The following is a 21,409-nucleotide window of genomic DNA, read 5'->3' as shown; positions in this document are numbered from 1 at the left end:
GATATAGTCGGTTTCCAAGAATTGCGCATTTCGACTGCAGAACACTTTCTGCTCACTTGGGTCATAGAAAAGGTAACCTACAGAGCCTTTTGGGTAGCCTACAAATAGGCAACGGCTGGTCTTAGATTCCAACTTGTCTGCACTCGTTCTTTTAATGTGTGCTGGACAACCCCAAATCTTCAAGTGTCTGACACTTGGTTTCTTTCCGGTCCAAAGTTCATATGGAGTATTCGGAACCGATTTGGTTGGAACCCGATTCAGCACGTATATCGCAGTCTCTAATGCGTAACCCCAAAAGGATGTGGGTAACTTTGAGTGTATGAGAAGTGACCGGACCATATCTAATAAGGTCCTATTCCTCCTCTCTGAAACACCGTTAAGTTGTGGTGTAGCAGGAGGAGCTAATTGTGATACTATCCCATTGTCCTTTAAGTAGTCCCTGAATTCGTCAGAGAGATATTCGCCACCTCGATCGGATCGAAGGGCTTTAATTTCTCCCCCTAACTGTTTCTCGACCTCTTGTCTAAACTCTTTGAAGCTAAGGGCACTAGGTGTCGGATTGGGTTGTCTTTGATATGCCAATCAGTGAGATCCTTAGCGGGGGTCAAAACCTGGGTATGTTGGGACAGTCTGAGAATTCATCTGAGTAGGTGATCATAGTGACGGGATCAGCCCCTTTGTCGGACAAAGGTAATGATCGGGGATGCACTCTCTCTGATGGAAACCAAACTGTCGGCAGTTGATTTCAATTGTTGGAATTTTTGTTTTGCAAAATTTATATATATGATATATACTTACATATGGTTTCAAATATGTTTGCAAATGGTTTTAATTCCCGGGATCCATGTGAGTAGAGAGTGCAGCACTGTTCCTTGCAGCCGAGGGAGAGGTCCTCTCTTGTCGGGCAGTGCTTGATCATTATGGGCTAAGAGGTTAAGTGTAAGGCCATTTAGGATAATACCTGATGGGCTAATCTTGCATTTGCCCACAGTCCCTGGGTTTTTATAAGATGGCTTGGCCCAGTGACCACTTAGTGTAAGTGTTGGGCCTATAGGGTCCATGTGATGGGCTCAAGGGGTTCACTGGGCTTTCTAGTGAATTCGGTTAAGCCTTATAACAAAGGCTGGGCCGAACCCATGCGGCCGATGTGGAGATCAATGCTTGGGTCCCACGCCATACAAAGAAGCCCAACTAGGCAGCAATTTGGAAACTTATTGAGCACTAATTATTTATTGGGCCTAAAAGCCCATTTCGAACTGGGCTGATATGATCACCCACTTGAGGGGGCGAATCTGCAGATAGGATTAACTTCCTGATGAAATCAGGAATGGGTTGTTCTAATCTGTAGATAGGATCAAGATTATCCCCTATCCAAATACATATTTGGATTGGGATAACTCCCAATAGGATTAGGAGATTTCTTAATCACCAAGAAAGGAGGAAACCCTAACAGAGAATTACATGAATTCGACCTAGGGTTTGGCAGAAATCTCTCTTTGCAATCTGAGATAGGATCTCATCTCCCCTAAGTTGAAAACTGCATTCATGCCACTTTCAGCCTTAGGGATCTCCTCTAGCCGCCGCCACCATGCTGCATAGTTCGAACTCCATTGAAGGGAGAATCAATAAATCTGTTCTTGATATCAGTCTTTGTTGAAAGGTTGATTCGGTTCGGTGCTCTAAGCCTCCAACGAGTTCTTGTGAAGAGTTCGGTACATGAGACGTACACTTTTGGTTCTGCCCCACAATCATTGTGTCATCTTCAACGGGAGCAGATCTTGGATCCTTCTTTGGGCGTGAACACCGACGTTGGGAGATTTTGATTCTCCGTATCAGGTATAACCCTTCCCCTGATCTTTGGTTCAGATCTGGTTTGGTTTGGTTCAAGTGGGATCCTTGAATTTTGATTCTAAACAAGGAATACGATTCCCAGTTGGAAGAAAGGTAGGAAATTTTTGAAATTCGCCCACCCATTCCGCAACCTTTTTGGCGTCCATATGATGGATCCTACCATTCTTTCACATTATACTCTCCTTCGGGGGCTGAGGCTCGGGCGCAGAAGTGCTCTCCAGTTCGCAAGGCAAAGCGCCTTCGTCCTAGTCTTCGTCCAGGTCCACAATGGGAGTCTGGGGATGGACCTCCTCCTCCGGAAGCTCGACAGAGATTGGCTCCGGCGCAGCGACCTCGGGTGGAACGGGGGCAGAAGGACCGGCCTCCCGGCGAGCCTTCTTTGAGGCCTTCCTCTTCTTCCCTCTTTGGAAGCTCTTCAGAAGGTTCTTTGCATCGACCTCTGATGACTATTGTGAGAGGAAAAGAAAAGGTTAGTCACGAACTAAAGAAAATTCAAAGTAAATAAGTACCGAGGTGGAGGCCTACCAGGAGGGCTCAGCCCAGCTCGCACAAGCTTCTCCTCAGCCAAGAAATCTCTCATCTCCAGGCCGAGGTCCCTCTAGGAGTTAACGACCGCCCTAGTCTCTGCATCTAACCTTATCCCGGGGTCTTTGATAGTCACCCTCCAGTGAGTTGGGAAGGGCCATCCCTCAGGGTTTCGAACAAAAAAGTATCTTCTCTTCCAGGTCGGTACTTGGTTCGGGTTGCCGAACAAGATTTTGAAGCCGGGCCGAGGAGAGTTGTAGTAACTTTGTCGGACGTCCCCATGCAGACAAGCAGAGTTCCTTTTGATTGAGCAGCTCAAACTAAAAACGTCTAAGGACAGAGGTCGGTTGTACTCATGGAACAGGGAGATGGTACCTATTATAGTTCGGATGGAGTTCGGGTGTAGTTGGTCGATGGTGATGTCAAAAAACTTGATTATTTCTATAATGAATAGGTGGAGCGGGAAGCGCAGCCCAACCACGAGCTGCTCTTCGAAAACCGCGAGCTCATGGTGACCATGAATCCAAGGGTACTGACCTAAAGGAATACTAAAAACTAGGTTATTAGGAAGACGATAACGAGCTAACAAGGACAGTAGCGTGTCCGAGGTCATAGTAGAAGGCCCGAAGTCATCCAGATCCCGACCCCGAGAAGAAGATGGGACCTCCTCTCTGGAGGTCGGTCCCTCCTCCCGAGCTATGGGCTCCTCAAGCCGAGATGGCCCAACTTCAGGTAAAGAGGTTTCCTCTAAGGGGCGAAGGAAGGAACTACCTAGCGAGGAACTGGCCTCGCCAGCGGGAGCCAAGGACTGCACCTTGACACCCTCGAGCCCACTAGAGTCACCAAGGAGCCTATCTATGCTAGTACTAGACATGTTGAAACAGGAACAAGAAAGGAGAACAAACTAAGAAAAGACGAACTCACCAAAAAGAAAATGACCTCGGAATACAAAGGAGGAAGTAGCGAGCTGAAGGACTCCGACGCGACCTCGGGAGAGCTCAATCACAAGATTTTTGGCGAAGAAGAGGGGCCCCTCAGCCCCCTATTTATAGTTCACCGCGAGGTGATCAATGGATGAGACATGTTCGATCCAACGAATCTCATGAAAACCGATTGCACGACGCCCGATGACAAAATTAGTTGAGTGCATTTTTGACATCCACGGAGTCCACCTGACGTGACCTGGGTTAATACTAGTTGAGCCAGAAGTCCGAACAGGTCCGACCAAATGATTCGCCCGGCAAACCGCCTAGACCTCGTGCCAAATCCACCTAGACTCGTCATGTACTCTCCGCACCGAGTCGAAACCCCTGGTTCAGGGAGTGGAGGGCAATTGATGAAGGGTGATTTGGCCCGACCTAGTAAAAAGGGGACACATGGACGTGACCTGACTAAGAGATGGCAACTCAGCCTGACATGCCTAGTTCGCAATAGTTGAGCTCGGACATTCAACCACCTCGGCACAGGGTCACCTTGGGACAAGGTCACCTCGGCCCCAAGGCACTTTGGCATTCAATCCAATTCGGAACTAAAAAGTATCAACTCGGGGATATCGACCCGGACCACTACGTGACGATTCCGAAAATCCCTCCAACAGGCCCCAAACCTCATGGGATCACGCTACGTAATGGCAAGCCTTATCTTCTTCCCGCCCGGTTCGGGCGGAATTGATAAGCTTTATTAGTTGATAATGTTATCCCCCAATTAAAGCGGAAACGGATCCCATCGTGACAAAGATCCCGGAACCGATCTGCAAAACCCGCAAGGACTCAACGCGTGATTTTTCTGCTCTCTAGCTCTCTAGCTCTCTAGCTCTCTATCTCTTTAAGCTCTCAAAGCTCTTCAGCTTGCATCAGATTACTAACTTAAGCATCGAAGCGACCTCACCAGGTTAATCACCTCGGGTTCTCTGATCTTGTCTTACAAATTTACCTAACTCGTCGTCCGACTGAAAGCCAGATCATCCTCCAGTAAGGAGTAGTCAGATCGCGCTACACCTAATATTTCGAAGTATTCATATTTACATGAGCAACGATCGATCGTTTTAATTTTCAAAGCATGGTCACAATTCCCAAAAGAGAATGAGCAGAAATTTGAGGGGAATCTCCGACGGAATCCGGCCGGCCCCCTCCCGATAAGAACAAAAACAGGGGTGGGACCACCCACCACCGACGAACACGTGGTGGGAGTCGTGGGACATGAGAGCCGATAGGTAACTGTCACGGTAACTCTCTCTTCTGTAATCTGTATTAAACCTGGGTTGGAGATCAGATAATCAACAATTCAACAGAAAAAAAAAAAAGTTTAATTAGAAAGAGACATTGACATTGAGATGCTGTGCTGTCTTATATACCCAATAATTTCTACACCAATGTCTTGACCGGCATACTAGACTTACTAATTACTTAGAGGTATCAAAACCTAACACCGTGCGTGAAAAAAATAATAATAAGGAATTGGAACAATAAAAGAAAGATTTTCTTTTAGTAAATAGGGGGACTACTTGGTTTTCTCTAACAGTGGATTGTGTTCTACTTTCTCGGAAGAATATATATGTTGTATAATTACGTATAATTATATAAATTTATACTTGATAAATTTAATATATTTATATTTATATACAATTATTTTATATATAAGTTAATGATAATTAAATTAAAAAAAAAATAAAATTTTTGGTCATTTTAAACTCAATAAGAAACGACTATCTCGTCCCTACGTAATTTTTGTCTTTTGGGGATGGTTAATGTTATATTTTGTTTGTCTATATAAACCAAAACTATTACTTCAAAAATCATATAGAACTTCGATTAGATTATTTGCAACTATTGACAATTAGTATTTGGTAAAGGTCCTAATCCCTCACAGGAATCCCATCTTTTTTTTTTTTATTTTTTTTTTTATGGTTAAACAAACCTCTTACAACGAAAAGAAAACAGAATTATACTCACTGATAATTAAGAACCTTCAAACAAAAGGAGGTTCACTAAACCACATAACCTCCTAATTAGCAAATAAACCTTTTAACTTTCTAAGCAATAAGATGGGCTGCTCTATTACACAGTCTATATTCAAATAAAATTAACATGTTGAAAATAATTACTACAAAACATAATATTTTTCAAAATAATTCCCTCTGGCATCAACCCTCCGATGAAAATTTTTTCCTGGTTTGAGGCACCATTTATTTAGTGTCCATTTGAGAGCGACTTTTATGCAGCAGCTTCTGAGAAACTGAAACACGTGAAGAAGGGGCGGAGCCAAGTATATCGGTGGGGGTCCTTGGCCCTCTCAAACTTTTTGTTAAAATCATCATTTAATTATATAACTAGTAAGTTGAGGCGGGTTTAAAAATGTAGTAAAATGGTGGATCCTTGACCCCTTCAAAACTTGATCTGAAATTTTAAGGATCACTCTCTAATGTTACTCCAACTCCCAAAATTAAAAACAAAAATTTGTTTATTTTTTTTTTTAAAATATCTGTAATAGACCCAAACCTTCTCATCCCATTCCATTTCTCTTGAAACCCTACTTCTTCTATTCCTATTTCATTTTCTTATTTAACACAAGCAGCTCAATCAACGTAGAAACCCTCCCAAGTGGGTCCTTAAATCACAGCCCATTGTCATTGAGCCACTAGCACAAGACGTTCAGCTGTCATTGAGTCACTTAATGGCTAGTTAATGATAGATTTAAATTGACATATTTTGAAAGTTTAGATATTAAATTGGCATGTTTTAAAGTTGGGAACCAAAATCATACTAGAGCCAAAGTAGATGGTACTAATGCAATTTTCCCTTTATTTTATTATATGTTATGTTATAAGATATTTTCTGATCGGTTTGGTCCGATTCGGTTGACGGTCTGGACCGTACAATGATCACCCCAAACCGAAACTTTATATCGTTTGTGCACTATAAGTCTAAAACATTGCGAGAGAAGAAACATGCGGTGGACTGATGAGAAAAACCCTCGTCAGATTTGTCTCTCTTTCTCCTCCGAACTCTCATTTTGCAGAGAAGCTAGGCCTCCATGAGCTCTCCGTCTTGCTTAACAACACTCGGCCTACCACTCTTCACAACAATGGCAGATCTCATAGGCTTCTGCTCGTACTACCAGAATCGTCGCAGCGCGGTTCAATTTCGTGTTACTTCCATAATTCGAGGTGCGTTTCTACCTCCCTTCCGCCTCGTGAATGGATAGAACCCTTGATTGATGTTTCTGATCTCGTCGTAAACATTAAGAATATGGAACCTTCGCCTTGGATCAATCGTATTGTTTCTTTACTCGACGGTTCTTCGAGCATGGAGTCCAATTTGGATGATTATTGCCGGAAGTTTTTAATCAAGTTATCGCCCAACTTTGTAGCTTATGTCTTAAGGTATACTGAGCTTAGGGAAAAGCCTGACCTTGCTTTTCGATTCTTTCATTGGGCTGGTAAGCAGAAGAATTACTCGCATAAACTCGAATCGTTCGTTTCGCTGATTGATGCTTTATCTTCATTGGGCGATTCCGAGAAGATTCGGTATTTATTCGCCGAAATGAGGGACAGGGAATTCGTAATGAGCGCGTCCGCATCGCATTCTCTTATCAAAAGCTTCGGAGTTTTGGGAATGGTTGAGGAACTATTGTGGGCTTGGCGTCGAATGAAAGAGAATGGAATTGAGCCGACCTTGTTTACATATAACTTTTTGATGGATGGATTGGTGAATTCGATGTTTGTTGAATCTGCAGAGAGGGTTTTCGAGTCTATGGAAGCTGGAAAAATTCGGCCTGATGTAGTGACCTATAATACAATGATTAAAGGGTATTATAGGACAGGGAAAACTCGTAAAGCAATGGAAAAATTCAGAGAGATGGAGGTGAAAAATATTGACCCTGATAAGATTACTTATCTAACTTTGATCCAGTCGTGCTATTCAGAGGGGGACTTTGATTCATGTCTGGGTCTATATCATGAAATGGAAGAGAAGGGGTTGGAAATCCCTCCTCATGCTTATAGTTTAGTGATTGGAGGGCTCTGCAAGGATGGTAGACCTGCTGAAGGATATACTGTTTTTGGAAATATGGCTAGGAAGGGTTGTAAAGCAAATGTGGCAATTTATACTGCTTTAATTGATTCCTTTGCAAAGAGTGGGAACAGGGACGAGGCGATGAGGCTCTTTGATAGAATGAAGGATGAGGGGTTTGAACCAGATGAGGTCACATATGGAGTCATTGTTAATGGATTATGCAAGGCCGGGGAGTTGGAGAAGGCAATGGAGTATTTCAACTTTTATAGAGAGAAAGGGATGGTGGTTAATGCTGTACTTTATTCTAGTCTTCTTGATGGCCTTGGAAAAGCTGGGAGAGTGGATGAAGCAGAGAAGCTTTTTGAAGAGATGGTTGAGAAAGGATGCACACAGGATTCATACTGCTATAATGCACTTATTGATGCCTACACCAAATCTGGAAAGATTGATGAAGCATTGGCTCTTTTTAGGAAAATGGAGGATGAAGGTTGTGATCAGACAGTATATACATACACAATCCTCATCAGTGGTTTGTTCAGAGAACATAGAAATGAGGAGGCACTGAAGTTGTGGGAGATGATGATAGATAAGGGTATCACACCTACCCCTGCTTCTTTCAGAGCTCTTTCAACAGGGCTTTGTCTTTCTGGCAAGGTTGCCAGGACTTGTAAGATATTGGATGAGCTAGCACCCATGGGAGTTATTCCTGAAACAGCTTTTGAGGATATGATCAATGTGCTATGTAAAGCAGGCCGTGTTGAGCAAGCCTGCAAGTTGGCAGATGGAATTGTTGATAGAGGTAGAGAGATACCAGGAAGAGTTCGTACACTTCTAATCAATGCCTTGAGAAAAGCAGGTAATGCCAACTTGGCCATGAAGTTGATGCATAGTAAGATTGGTATAGGTTATGACAGATGGGGTAGCATTAAAAGGCGAGTGAAATTCCGTATGCTCTTGGACAGTTGAGCAATTGAGGGTGGTGTCAAACACATGGAGGATTACTAGCATGCTGAGGGGAATCATGGCCATTAAAGCTTGTCCTGTTAAATTGCTTCAGGTACACCATTTGGCTATTTATCAGTTAAATTGAGAGCTTTGGTATAAACTTATGTATTCCCATTAATGTTGTTAAAATCTTATGATTTATGATACGATTTGAATCTTATGTCTGAAAATCCTTTTTTGCAAAAATCTTATATTTCTTGTTTGAATCCTGCAATTTGATTCATAAATCTTATGATTCCTATGATTTACTGCAATTCAGATAAACTTAATTAGGAATGAGTTTCTACTTTGGCATTTGTTTGTTTATATTTAGTTTTGTCAAGGGAGACTTGTTTTAAAGCCCCTTGAAAACAGATAATTTCTTGAGTAGTTTGCTAAAGCCTTAGGCGATTAAATCAGTCTTCTAGAGTAGTGGATTAATCTTGCTCATCCAAGGATGTACCAGAATTTTCAAATTCCAGATTTTGATGCTTATGATAATCAAATTAAACTGGTCTTTCATTGAATGGTCAGTCTCTTTGAATGGTGAGTCCTGTATACTTGAATGTGTGGTATATATGCAGCACTGATGATGATTATGATTGTATTACTAAAAAGGTCTCAGCCAAGTGTGGGTCTTAATCCTCTGTATATACAGCTTGTCCTAAGTTCAGTCTTTATATGTAGTCAAAAAAGCACAATCCGTCCGATATAAGAAATACTGATATATAGTAAAAGAAAGTATACTCATGGGTATTCTGTACTGGGTCACTTTTCTTGAAAACCAATTCTTATTGAAAGTTATAACCCTTTTTTAAGATCTAGTTTAATTCAAAGGATGAGAAGTTCTGACAAATTTTGCATCTCAATTAAATGGGGTTTTTAAGCTTATTTTATTGATTGGCTCAAACTCAAACTGGGCAGCAGTAACATTTATCCTATTAGGTTGATATTCTGTTATTCACCTCCACAATGTCATTCTCTTTCTCTGTAGGAGCAATTTAACATTAATATTGTTAAGAGAATGGAAATGATGGAGAAGGTGTTGATGAGAATGGTGGAGATGGGGGTCCGTGGGCAGTGGTGGAGGCAACATTGGGATGGTAGTAGTAGCTGATATCTTGGTATGCCATTTGGGTGGTTAAGTTTAACAAAATAATCCTAGGAGGTCATTCTAATGGTTGAGATTGGAGGAAATGGTGAAGATAAGTGGACCAATGGAATAATGAATAAACTAGTGGAGAAAGTAGTTGTCTAGAGAGAATTCAGATGTAGTAGTGATGTTTGATTTCATTTAATGGCAGAACTTCTATGTTTTGTCAACACTATTGGCTGAATAGAGAAAAGAACAAGAATAATCTTAGAGGTGTCAAGAATAATCGACCCCCACCACAAAGAGTCTCTTATATATTAAAAAATATGTACAATTACAAGAATGCCCAAATAGGGCTGAAAGAGAAGAGAAGAATAAGATGTATAAGTAATATACAACAGGAGCTATACTAATAAGATACATCAAGTTACAGAGTCTCCATACTCCCTCTCAAATTGATGCCTAGACATAAGCATCAGTTTGCCTATAAGAAAGAGGTGTCGAACTCTAGTCATAGCTTTGGTGAAGATATCAGTAATCTGCATATCCGAGGCTACATGAGGAAGCGATATAGATCCAGTAGTGAAAAGATCTTGGATAAAGTGGCAGTCCACCTCAATGTGCTTGGTCCTCTCATGGAAGACAGGGTTAGATGCAATCTTGATAACACTCGTATCGTCTACATAGAGAGGACTAGGAGTAGGAAGCTGAATGCCAAAATCCATAAAGAGAGATCGTAACCAAACAATCTCACTACAAATCGAAGATATGGCCCTACACTTTGCTTCAGTGGAAGGCTTGGAGACTGTTGTTTCTTACCCATAAAAACACACCACCCAGAAGTTGACTTACAAGTGTCTAGACAACCAGCCCAATATGCATCAGCATATTGTCACGGGATGACACAATGGGTTGCTGGGCTAGAGGTTTTCTAGATGTTTCTTGAGGCTTCTAGCCAATTCTGCATGTTTTTGGGGTGTTCTGGAGCGCTCTAGGGTGTTTTGGAGTGTTCTCCATGCGTTTAGAAGGGTCTAGATGTTGGTGGAACTCTCTAGAACCTTGTGGAACAATCCGGGTTTGTGTGGAACAACCTAGAGGGGTTGGGAGCAATCTAGACTTCCTCTAGAGTGTTCTTGTATCTTATGGAGAAGGCATCCCCTAGAAGAGTATAGAAGGTAGGATGTTCTAGAGGTGCTTCTAGATGATGCCAAGTGTGCATAGTTCTAGAGAAATCCTTTAAGGAGGTGGAAGTGCCTATAAAAGGGGACCCCCTCTCTCATTTGCATTCAACGAAGCAATCAAGTGTTGTATCCCTCTCTTGAGCAATACAAAGAGTTCCTTTGAGTTCTCCATCAGTCTTTCCTTGTGTGCTTTGTGCCTTTGTTGCCTAAGTGTGTGCCTTAGTGTGAGGGACGAGTTGGTGAGCTACTTGGTCTCAAGAGCCAGGAGAGTGCTCTAAGTAGGGAAGGCTTACTTGTGGAGCAACAACTGCTGCCCAAGTGTCGCACGAGACGCTAGAGGAGTCTAGGTCCGATGAACAGTCCCTGAGAAGTTGTGCTTCTAACATATTGAATGGTGGGATGAACAACAATCATATGAGGCTGACGAGGAGCAGAAACAAATTGACTAACAACCTGAGCAGCATGAAAAATATCAGGCCGAGTCATAGTGAGATAAATGAGGGACCTCACAAGCTGGGCATACAAGGCAGCATTGGGAAGTAATGGACCTTTAGATTTAGATAGCTTAAGATTTAGCTCCATAGGTGTATCAACATGCTTTTCATCATTAAGACCAACATGTTTAACAAGGTCAGAGGCATACTTCTGCTGACAAACAAAATACCCTTGATCACTACGATATAGTTCCAGTCCTAGGAAATAGGTGAGAGGGCCCAAGTCCTTCTTGTGAAAGGAATTATGAAGTAATAGTTTCAATTCACAAATGCCCTCAACATCATTCCCAATCAACAACATGTCATCAACATATAGTAGGAGAGTGGTAATACCCTGAGACCGTCGCGTAACAAAGAGAGAGTGATCAAAATAACTTTGGCTATATCCAACAACAACTACAACATCGCGAAGGCGTTCAAACCATGCCCGGGGAGCTTGTTTTAGACCATATAGAGATTTTTTGAGGTGACATACTAAAGAAGAATCACTACAATATCTAGGAGGAGGTTTCATGTAGGCCGTTTCCTTCAACTGACCATGAAGAAAGGTATTCTTCACATCAAGTTGGCATATGGTCCAAGATTGAGCGGCAGGCACTACTAAAAGAACATGGACTGTGGTGATCTTTGCAACAGGAGAAAAGGTTTCTTCATAGTCAATACCATACTCCTAACTATATCCCTAGGCAACTAAACGTGCCTTGAATCGATCAAGAGATCCATCGGATTTCAACTTGACGTTGTAAACCCAACGACTCCCAACAATGGTTGCATTTGGAAGAGCAGGCACAAGGTCCCAAGTGTCATTCTCATGTAAAGCATGAATCTTTGCATCCATGGCTTCCTTCCAATGAGGGCTACTATTAGCTTCTTGGTAGGAGCGAGGAACATCTATGGAGGATAGGACAATAGACAAAGAGCTATGGTTTAAAGGAAAACCATAGCGGTCAAGAGGTCTAGATATACAAGTAGAATGACGAAGAGGAACAAAAGTGTGAAGAGTGTTTGAAGTAGAGGTATCACTTACAAGAGTAGTGGTAAGATGATGATCTGAATTGGGAGGAAGGAGAGTCACAGGCGCAGGGGTTGGAGCACGTAACCGCTTGCGAGAGAAGACGGGAAGGTCCTTCTCAGCAGAGGAGATGGAGCATCTTGTGAATCAAAGTTTGGCAAAACAGAAACAAATGGTGCAGACAGTCTACCAATTCCAGCAAAAAAGGAAAAAGGAAAACAACATTACATGATATACGAATGTGACAAATAGAGGGATCATAACAAAGAAATCCTTTGTAGTCAGGACTGTAACCCACAAAGGGCACACATGACAGGCTATGTAGACAATTTAGAATGTTCACGAGAGGGAAGATGAACAAAGCACTCACATCCAAAAACATGAAGCATAGATAAATCTGGAGAACGACTAAACAACTTCTAAAAGGGAGACATTACCAAGAACAGAGGAAGGAATATAGTTGATAAAAAACACAGCTGTACTGGCTGCCTCTACCCAAAAAGAAGGTGGAGTATGGGACTTCTACAATAATGTCCTCACAACAGTAAGGATATGTCCATTCATGTGCTTGGCCACACCATTCTATTGAGGAGTATCTGGACAACTTCATTGCACTTGTATTTCATGGTTCTTCAAATAGGATAAAAAATCTCTGTTAGTGTATTCTCCCCCTGAATCCGAATGGAGAATACACACTTGTGATTGAAATTGAACCCATACCATAGCATGAAACAACTTAAATGTTGGAAATACTTCAGATTTGTGGCGAATAAACTATATCCATGTGTACCTGGTACAATCATCAATGAATGACAAAAAATATTTGTATCCAAGTTGAGAAGTGACAGATGCAGTCCAGACATCACTATTGTATAAGCTCGAAGGGAGAGGTAACATGTTCAGATATGTGAGGAAATGGTAAGGTACGACTCTTACTTAAGCAATAGGAAACACAAGATGTATCAAAGGTGTGCAAGGAAGGAACTATATTCTTAATAAGTCCTGAATCAAACAAAAATTTTAATGTTTCAGCATGTATATAATCCAAAAGTTTATGCCATAAGTCCCAAACATTATGACTCAGAAAGGATCTAGAAGTGGAGGAATTGAAATAAACTGATGATGCTGCTGTTTGAAACAGACGACCCAACCTGCGCCCCTTCCCTTTCACCTTCTCAGTGTTCCAGTCCTGAATCAATCATTCATCTTGAGAAAAGATGAGAATGTTACCTTCATCAACTAATTGGCCAACAGAAATCAAATTTGTAGTGAGATTAGGAACAGGAAGGGTCTTGGTAAGAGGGAAAGATGCAGTAGGTGAAAGCTTAAGAGATAGATCACTACTACCAATGATGTTTAACTTTTCACCATTGGTAGTAACAACATGTTTGTGATGGGTTTTAGTAAGGCTACTTGGTTGGTTAGGGTAGGCTCTTGTCATGTGGTTGGTAGTTCTAGAGTCAATGCTCCAAATATGAGAAGGAGAAGCACAATAGCCGGAAAACTCACTAGGTAAGCCAATAGAAGAAAGAGCAGATGTTACCAGTTGTCGAATGTTTTCCTCAACCATAGATGCCAGAGAATCACCTTTAACAAAAGAATAACCATCAATAGTAGATTTCTTACTCCCATGTGCTACAGCAGCAGTGTTAATTCCATAGGTTGATCCTTCCAGTGTTATAGGAATAATATCATCTCTATCAGAGGCCATTTCAGCAAGAAAACAGCAGTCCAGGCACAAGGATATTATAGAAAACCAAATTCAGCAATCAAGAACTCAAGATGACAGTCCAAAAAAGGCAAGTTTTAAGAATGTCGAGTCTAAGGTGGCGTTTGATAAATCTGAAAATTCAGATCTGAAAAGTTAAAAAGATATTAAATGTGTCTGAAATCTGAAAAGAGGCATAGATGCTTTTCTACTTTTCAGAGGATCTGAATCCATAAGTTTGTTTGTGTTGGATCAACCTTTTACCATCTGAAATTTACTGATTTTACTATTTTACCCCTAAAACATACTATTTGGAAATGTTGAATTCAATTTGCACTATCTCATAAAAAGTAATTTTCAACCTCATCAAAATAATATTGAAACAATACAAATAAAAAAATAATAAATTAATAATTACTAATTAACATGCCTTTCGTCATATTGTAGATATCCATTTCACGATTCCATTTTACCCGGTGTTCTCTTGATCTGCCAGTTACCAGGGAATCAGCAAAGTAGATGCAATTACCTCTGCAACTTCAAAAAGGCAATTCCGACGGCCACAGAGACAAACAGTAATCCTCACCTCTCAACAAAACTTGGTTGCAGAGGTCTTCTACTTCCACCCACCTCCGACTCCCAAAATCCATTCCGTACACTTCAAACTTTCTTGTTTTGAAAAGTATACTAACTGGGTCATAAGGTCGATATTGTTTTACCATTAACAGCTCTCGTAATGATTCAACCAAGAAGTACCTATTCCACTTCATACACAGATCATAATCATAGATGATTTGTTTCTGAACTGGTTCGGATGCAAACTTAACTGCCTTCGTTGTGTCATAGAGGAGAAGTTCTCCATTGTTGGTGAGGGCGTAAAACTGGTCATTGAAATATAAGATACCTTCGTACAATTTTCCATATGAAGTCTCATATGGATTTTCAATGTATGCCCACGCTTTGTCTGTAGGTCCTGTGGAAACCAAACTCTTATTCCTCACAAGAGCATCTATGGAATCCTTGCTATGGCCATACGAGGGTTGAATGACTCGGACACAGCCATGGCAACTACGAAGTCTTCGTTATCAGAATCAGAACAAGGAAATTTGCAGAAAGTTGCTTTCTGTACCCAACAATAGCAGTCATCGACCTTGTTGATCGGTTTCCTGATTTTAGGGTTTATCAGGTCTGGAAGACGGATCTGAACTCTGGTGAGGGTATTGAACAGGTAAGGTTGTTCAATGTCAATGCTATTGACTAGTAGCCAGCTGTGAGCAGATCCAAAACATTGATGACAACTTATAAAAAGATATGGGAAGCTTATAGAGTTTTCCTTTGGGAAGACTGAACAAGTTAAAGGCAGAGGTTTGTCCCTCCTTGCTCACTACCTGTACAAACCAGGGGAGCTGGGAGCATTTCCACTTCAATGGAACAGATCGCCATGAACGGCACACGCAGCGAAGATAGGGGGAGAGAGAGAGGTCTAATGTTTACGTTTTCTGGGTTTGGGGTTATCAGGGGTAACTCGGATCATTTATGAAAAATTATAAGGATATTTTGAACATTGGGCCGGCTCTGAAACGCGTCTAAGCACGTTAAAAGTCGGCCCAGTTTCAGACCCAGTTTAAGAGGTACAACCAAATAAGGGGTGAGGTCTGAAAAGTAGCATTTTCAGATTCAGACCTCTAAAAAGTGTAATCAAACGCCACCTAAAACCTTTCAAATATGAATCTGAAGTCTGAATCAAACAAATGGGAAGCAAGAAAACCCTAGGACGACACCAGATCTAGGGTTATAGGTTAATCGAGTCATCCAATTGAGAGAAAACTGTGATTTACCAACACATCAGGCGTCTTTTTCAAGAACAATGAGGTATCTTGTGTTAATCGAAACAGTCCTTAGAAATCTCCAAAGTAGAAACTGAGTGTAGGGTTAAGAAGAGCTTGAGAGAACCCTTCAATCTGGAGAGAAAAACTCAAATCGCAGGCTGACGTAGAAGGCCTGCAGTCCAAAGATGTTGCAGTCCAAAAAAGGAACTGTATAGTGTTGCTGCCCCAAGAAGAAGATCAGAACTCCTTTGAAAACTTCACCAAATCAGGTGCTGTTTGTAGGTAGAATAGATCAGGTCTAGGTGACACCAGATCTGAAGTCCAAAGCTGTTGTAGTCCGAAAAAGGAAACTGTACAGTGTTGCCGCCCCAAGAAGATCAGAACTCCCTCGAAAACTTCACCAAATCAGATGCTGTTTGTAGGGAAAATAGATCAGGTCTAGGTGACACCAGATATAAAATTTTGGCCTCGAACCAATGTCTCCGAAGAAAGACCTAATGAAATCTCTCCTGCTGGTTGCGCAAAGAAGACTAAACAGACAAGGGTTGACCAAAACAGCCCTAATACAACAGGATTACTGCTTCTAGTGAAGTTCAAGAGAGAGAGAAAATAGATCAGAGAGCAACCTGCTCTGATACCATGTCAACACTCTTGGCTGAATAGAGAAAAGAACAAGAATACTCTTAGAGGTGTCAAGAATAATCGACCCCCACCGCAAAGAGTCTCTTATATATTAAAAGATATGTACAATTACAAGAATGCCCATATAGGGCTGAAAGAGAAAAGAAGAATAAGATGTATAAGCAATATACAACGGGGACTTACTAATAAGATACATCAAGTTACTGAGTCTCCACATGTTTACCATGTGAAAAATCCAGTGCATCACTTAGACAACCAAAATAATTAATTTAATTTGGTACATCACATTAATGGCTTAAATTAGTTGAAAATTCTGGTACATCACAGTGATTTAAAAGGCGTGCCTCAAGTGCACCTAGGCGCACAGACGAGGCACATTTTAAGGTATGCATCTCGCTAGGTCTTAGGTGCAACATTTTCAAAAGGCACATGCCTGGTGTGCCTTGCACTTCAACCCAGACATGCACCTTTTGAAAATACTAAAACCTTAATAACATATTTTATGTTTTCTGAAATCTGAATATTTTATTCTTGATCTTCTCTCTGTTGTTTGCCACCCATAGCTTGCTGCCCATAAAAGATCTATTATAAGTCATAACTCATAATAAACTATGAAATGATAAACTATAGTCATTTCAAACACTTTTTTTTCTGAATTTTGTACTTAAAGAACCAATAAAAACATCAACAAACAAATACCAATAAAACATAGGATTAAATATATATAGTGAAAGTTGAGTTAAGATCTGAGATTAAGAAGTTCTATGAGATTATAAGGGATGGGAAGAAGGTTGGGTTGGGCCTAACCCGAAGTTGACTTTGGGTTGGGTTAGGGTTCAAGGAATTTAGTTAGGCTTATGGTTAGGGTTGGGTTAGAGTTAGGGTTGGGGGTTTGGAACTTAGGGTTGGGCTAGGGTTGGCCTCAACCCGACCTAACCCAGCCTGACTTGCAGCCCTAATGGATCGATGGATCCCACAAGATTCATATAGTAATATGTTGGATACCTGGAAACCAAGAATAGCTCTAAAAAAAAAACGAAAAAACCAAGTATTGATTTGCACATTACTCTAACAGTTCTGAGACCTAAAGAATCTAATTACAGAATTCAATGTCCACAAGACCCTGCAAGTGGGGTCAGGTATGTGTGTAAATGGGTATCCTTTTTTTTTTTTGATCAGCAATACAGAATTTATTCATTAGATTAAAAAAGCATATACAACAAGAAGTTGTGGGCAGAAAAAGAAGCCCGAAAGAAATATTCCACTAATTGCAAAACAGCCCAGAACATAGATTGTCTTTGAATTCCTTGTTTAGCTAGTCTATCAGCCATGCTGTTAGCTATTTGCTTGAAGCGCCTAAGCTCATTCCTTGGCTTCCATATTACTCCTCCCTTCTTCAACCAGTATACAACAATCTTTGAGTCCCCTTCAATAATCAGCCTGTTAATGCACATTGCTTTAGCTTTTTCAACACCATACACTGCTGCCATCTTTTCTGATCTCATCACATCACCATGCTGAATAGGACCTGAGTACATGGCTAAAATCAGTGTTTTAAAAGGCGTGGGAGGCATATGCCCGGAGGCACCTCCAGGCGAGCCTGAGGCATATGCTAGAGGCGCTGACACCTCTGAGGCATACGCCTTAAGTGCAAGAGGCATGCACATCTGATATAAAAAGACAGAAAAAAAAGAAAAAAGAAAAAAAGGAAAGGAAAGGAAAGGAAAGGAAAGGAAAGGGAAGGGAAGGAAAAAGAAAGAGAAGAAAAAAAAAGAAAAGGAACGAAAAGAAAAGGAAAGGGAAGGGAAGAAAAGATAAGGGGAAAGAAAGTGATTTGCCCCCTGCCCCCTTTTCGATGCAGCCCAATTTGTTTTTTTTGAGTTGGGGGGGTCTTGCTCCACTTCAATAAGAGCCCCCTTTTGAACTAATGCTATGCATCTTTATTCTTCTTAATATAAAAGATTTTTATTAAAAATAAAGAAAAAGTGAGATCCCCCCTTCCTCTTCATCCTCCTCCTAACCCCCCTCCTCTTAAGGAGGTTGTTCGGAATGCTTACGCCTCTTGCAACACCTCACGTCATGCCTCCGCATTTTAAAACATTGGCTAAAATATTGCCATTCTCTTCCCTTATTACCCCACCAAACCTGATGGGCCAGGATTTACCAAACAGCTACCATCAAAATTTAATTTCTTCCATTCAGCAGCCGGAGAGGACCAGACCTCATTTGTTATAGATTTTCTAGATGCAGTGTTAGCAATTGTTCCCCATGACCTGAAGAAATCTTCTTTCTTGAACTCAGCAAACAATTTTAATGTTTTCACCCAATATGCCACCCTTAAAGTTATCACTTTGATTAGAGTTTATTTGCTTCTTTCCTTGTCATAAAAAATCCTTGGATTTCTTTCTTCCTAAATTGTCCAAGACACTGCTGCTCCTGCTCTACTGCACCTTCCCATAATCCTTCATCTTCTTTTAGAGCACCTGAAAGTGTGAGAATTAAAGAATCATTCCAGATTAACAGGAGTCCAGCTGCATCCAAACACAGAGGAAAACTACTCCTAAATATAGTTAGCAAAAGGACAGTAGATTAAAAGATGAAAAGCAGTCAGTAAATGGGTATCCATGAACACCCTCTACTCAGAGATAAAAATACATAAATTTAAATCACCCAGAGTTATGGACAGCTATTCTTTGTCCCATCTCCCATGTTTTATAAGAGATGATCTACTGAAGGAAAAACCTTTTTTTCCCAGTTATGGCCCCTTGTAACATAAATAGGGTAGAGTGAGCCACTCAATTATACTATAACTCCAAGATAGGATGAAGCAATTACTTAAAAGAGTTCAGACTGAGGTACTATGAGAACTCCAAGAAGCAAAAGATAAGGAAACTCTTAAGTGTGTAGCAGTATTTGGAAGGTATGGGAGGCTTTTGCTCTTGAAGTCCATGTAGAGTTGAGGCCTTGAAATGAGATTCTGCTATTACGAGCAGTATTTGGAAGGAAACTCTAGGTGTGTAGCAGTATTTGAACTGCTGCTATCTACGTTGAGAAGTTCCTAAAAGGAAATACTGTTTCATAATTGGGATAAGGCAATGAAGATTACAAGTATATGTATAGTCAATTCCATATACTTGGCATAAGGCTTTGTTGTTGTAAACTTGTGCTAGTTTTTAATTCATCAAAAAAAAAAAAAAAACTTGTGATAGTTTTTAGACACTTGCATAACTTTATTAATTATAACTGGAATTTTGACACCATCATTCAAGACTCAACCATTCAACCTAGTATGGTTAACCTTCTTGTTCACCACAACCACATAAAATGTGTAACTTCAGAACCCATATAGATCTTTTTAGTTATTACTCACTACTAGGTTAGAAAGAACAGATTCTATGCTCCATCTCAACAGTTCTAGGACTAAACTGTGATACCATTTTGACTGAATCCCTGCCATTGAGGAAGAAGTAGAAGGAAGAAGAGGGGTGGAACCCCCTGTTCAATGGACCAGTTAAAACAGGAAAAAAAAAAGAATTTCCTAGAACCTGAGTTTCTGTATTCTATTTTCTTTGTATCACTGTTAATACCATTCTTTTGGTTGTTTGAATACTTATCTTGGGCAGCTGCTTGGTATCATCATGTCATCCTGACTCACCATATTAGGCATCATTCAACCACCATAGAAAGAATCCATAAGTTGTTCTATATCGAAAAATTGACCATACATGCATACTTTTGTCTATTAACAATCAGAAACTGTAAGTAGTTGGGCTTTAACTAGATTCGATGAATTTTTTCTAAATAACTGGTTTATTCTAAATTAATGGATTCCCAATTTGTTTCTCTTATACAGAGATGTTTTTTTTTTTTTTTTTTTTTCAAGTATAAAATGATACCGCACAACTCACTACTCACAAGTGCTTTAGACACTCTAGATATGTTAAGCATAATGTGTATGCATGTATAGACGTGTTAGGATTCACATTTGAAGTTTAACTTGGTTTCCATAGTAAACTGACTTGGTAGTGGGACGAGATTATTGCTAGGGTGAATTAGCTTATGATGGTTTTATTCCTTTTTGCCTTTTCTTGTGGTTTCTTAGGTATAGGTTCTAAGAAGATTTCTGCTATGGATCTTGTGAACCTACTTGATATCCATAGGAAGTTTTTGCTGGACATTTTTGCCTTCTTTTTTTCTAATGGGCAGCATAATATATTCTTCCAGTTAATTGAATTGTTGTCTGTTCGTGCCCCTCCTGATGAAGCAAAACTGAAGTTGCTGAAAGAAATAGCAAAAGAACATGGTTCGGCGTGGATCCAGCTGACTCTCCATAACACTTGTCACAGACTTTAGTAGATTACCAGCTTTATCTTATTGAATGGAATATGTCACAGACCATCCATGATCCAAGTGTTCTATTCAATGGGCTAACGATCAGTATTTTAAAATATCAGCGGTTAAATTGGCAAAATAGTGAGTAACAGTTTTTATCTTATTGAAGGAATCATAGAGAAGACATCAGCGGTTATATCTTCTGCCAAGGTAAATTGTATTTGTATCGAAGGAAGTGCCAAACATAAAAAAAAAGTATTGTACTCTACATTTTTCAGAAACAAATTAGTTGAGTTTTTTCTCACATGAACTGGATGTTAATGTTGTAAAAAAGTAATGATTATTAGAGCAAACATGTATTTTCTGACACTTTTGTACTCTAGAAAGAAAACATTACTGTATCTATTTTTTTGGATACAATTATGTTTAACTTTTTTACCAAAGTTAAGGTATTAGAGTAGAAGATAGTTGGAGTATTTAATGATGGACCCACACTTTACACCCATTTCAATCAAACAAGATGAATGCAAAAACGGTTTAAAATGTAAACTGTATTTACATATACATATTTGGGTTTGCGTTGCAACCAAATGCAGCCTTAGGCTCAATTTGAAAGGAGTATAAATACAAATTTATACAGTACAAATACATATAAAATAATACAAAATGCAAGATTTTGTGTTTTACATATTTGCATTTATACTCCTTTCAAACCGAACCTTACATTCTTATGTTTGCTCTCCTTC

The 21,409-nt window shown here is 40.2% G+C and overlaps 1 protein-coding gene across 6 annotated transcripts; it reads left to right on the top strand.

Annotated features, from left to right (window-relative positions):
* The first annotated feature begins 6,306 nt into the window (after positions 1-6,306).
* On the top strand, positions 6,307-21,144 carry LOC104605629 (Pentatricopeptide repeat (PPR-like) superfamily protein). 6 transcript variants are annotated; one of them, XM_088886785.1, is made up of 3 exons: positions 6,307-8,244; positions 8,351-8,445; positions 20,556-21,144. In XM_088886785.1, exons 1-3 carry the CDS (start codon positions 6,336-6,338, stop codon positions 20,682-20,684), a joined length of 2,133 nt encoding a protein of 710 aa, XP_088742911.1. In that variant the 5' UTR covers positions 6,307-6,335; the 3' UTR covers positions 20,685-21,144. The 6 variants fall into 6 exon arrangements, with proteins under 6 accessions (XP_088742911.1, XP_088742913.1, XP_088742914.1 ...); XM_088886787.1 differs by having other exon boundaries at positions 20,596-20,703; XM_088886788.1 differs by having other exon boundaries at positions 20,434-20,571.
* Positions 21,145-21,409: the final 265 nt, after the last annotated feature.

This window comes from Nelumbo nucifera, chromosome 1 (assembly GCF_055504915.1).
Source record: "Nelumbo nucifera cultivar China Antique chromosome 1, China Antique-T2T, whole genome shotgun sequence".
Taxonomy (NCBI): Eukaryota; Viridiplantae; Streptophyta; class Magnoliopsida; order Proteales; family Nelumbonaceae; genus Nelumbo; species Nelumbo nucifera.
The sequence above is the reverse complement of the archived record's forward strand: the minus strand, read 5'-3'. Positions and strand labels throughout refer to the sequence as shown.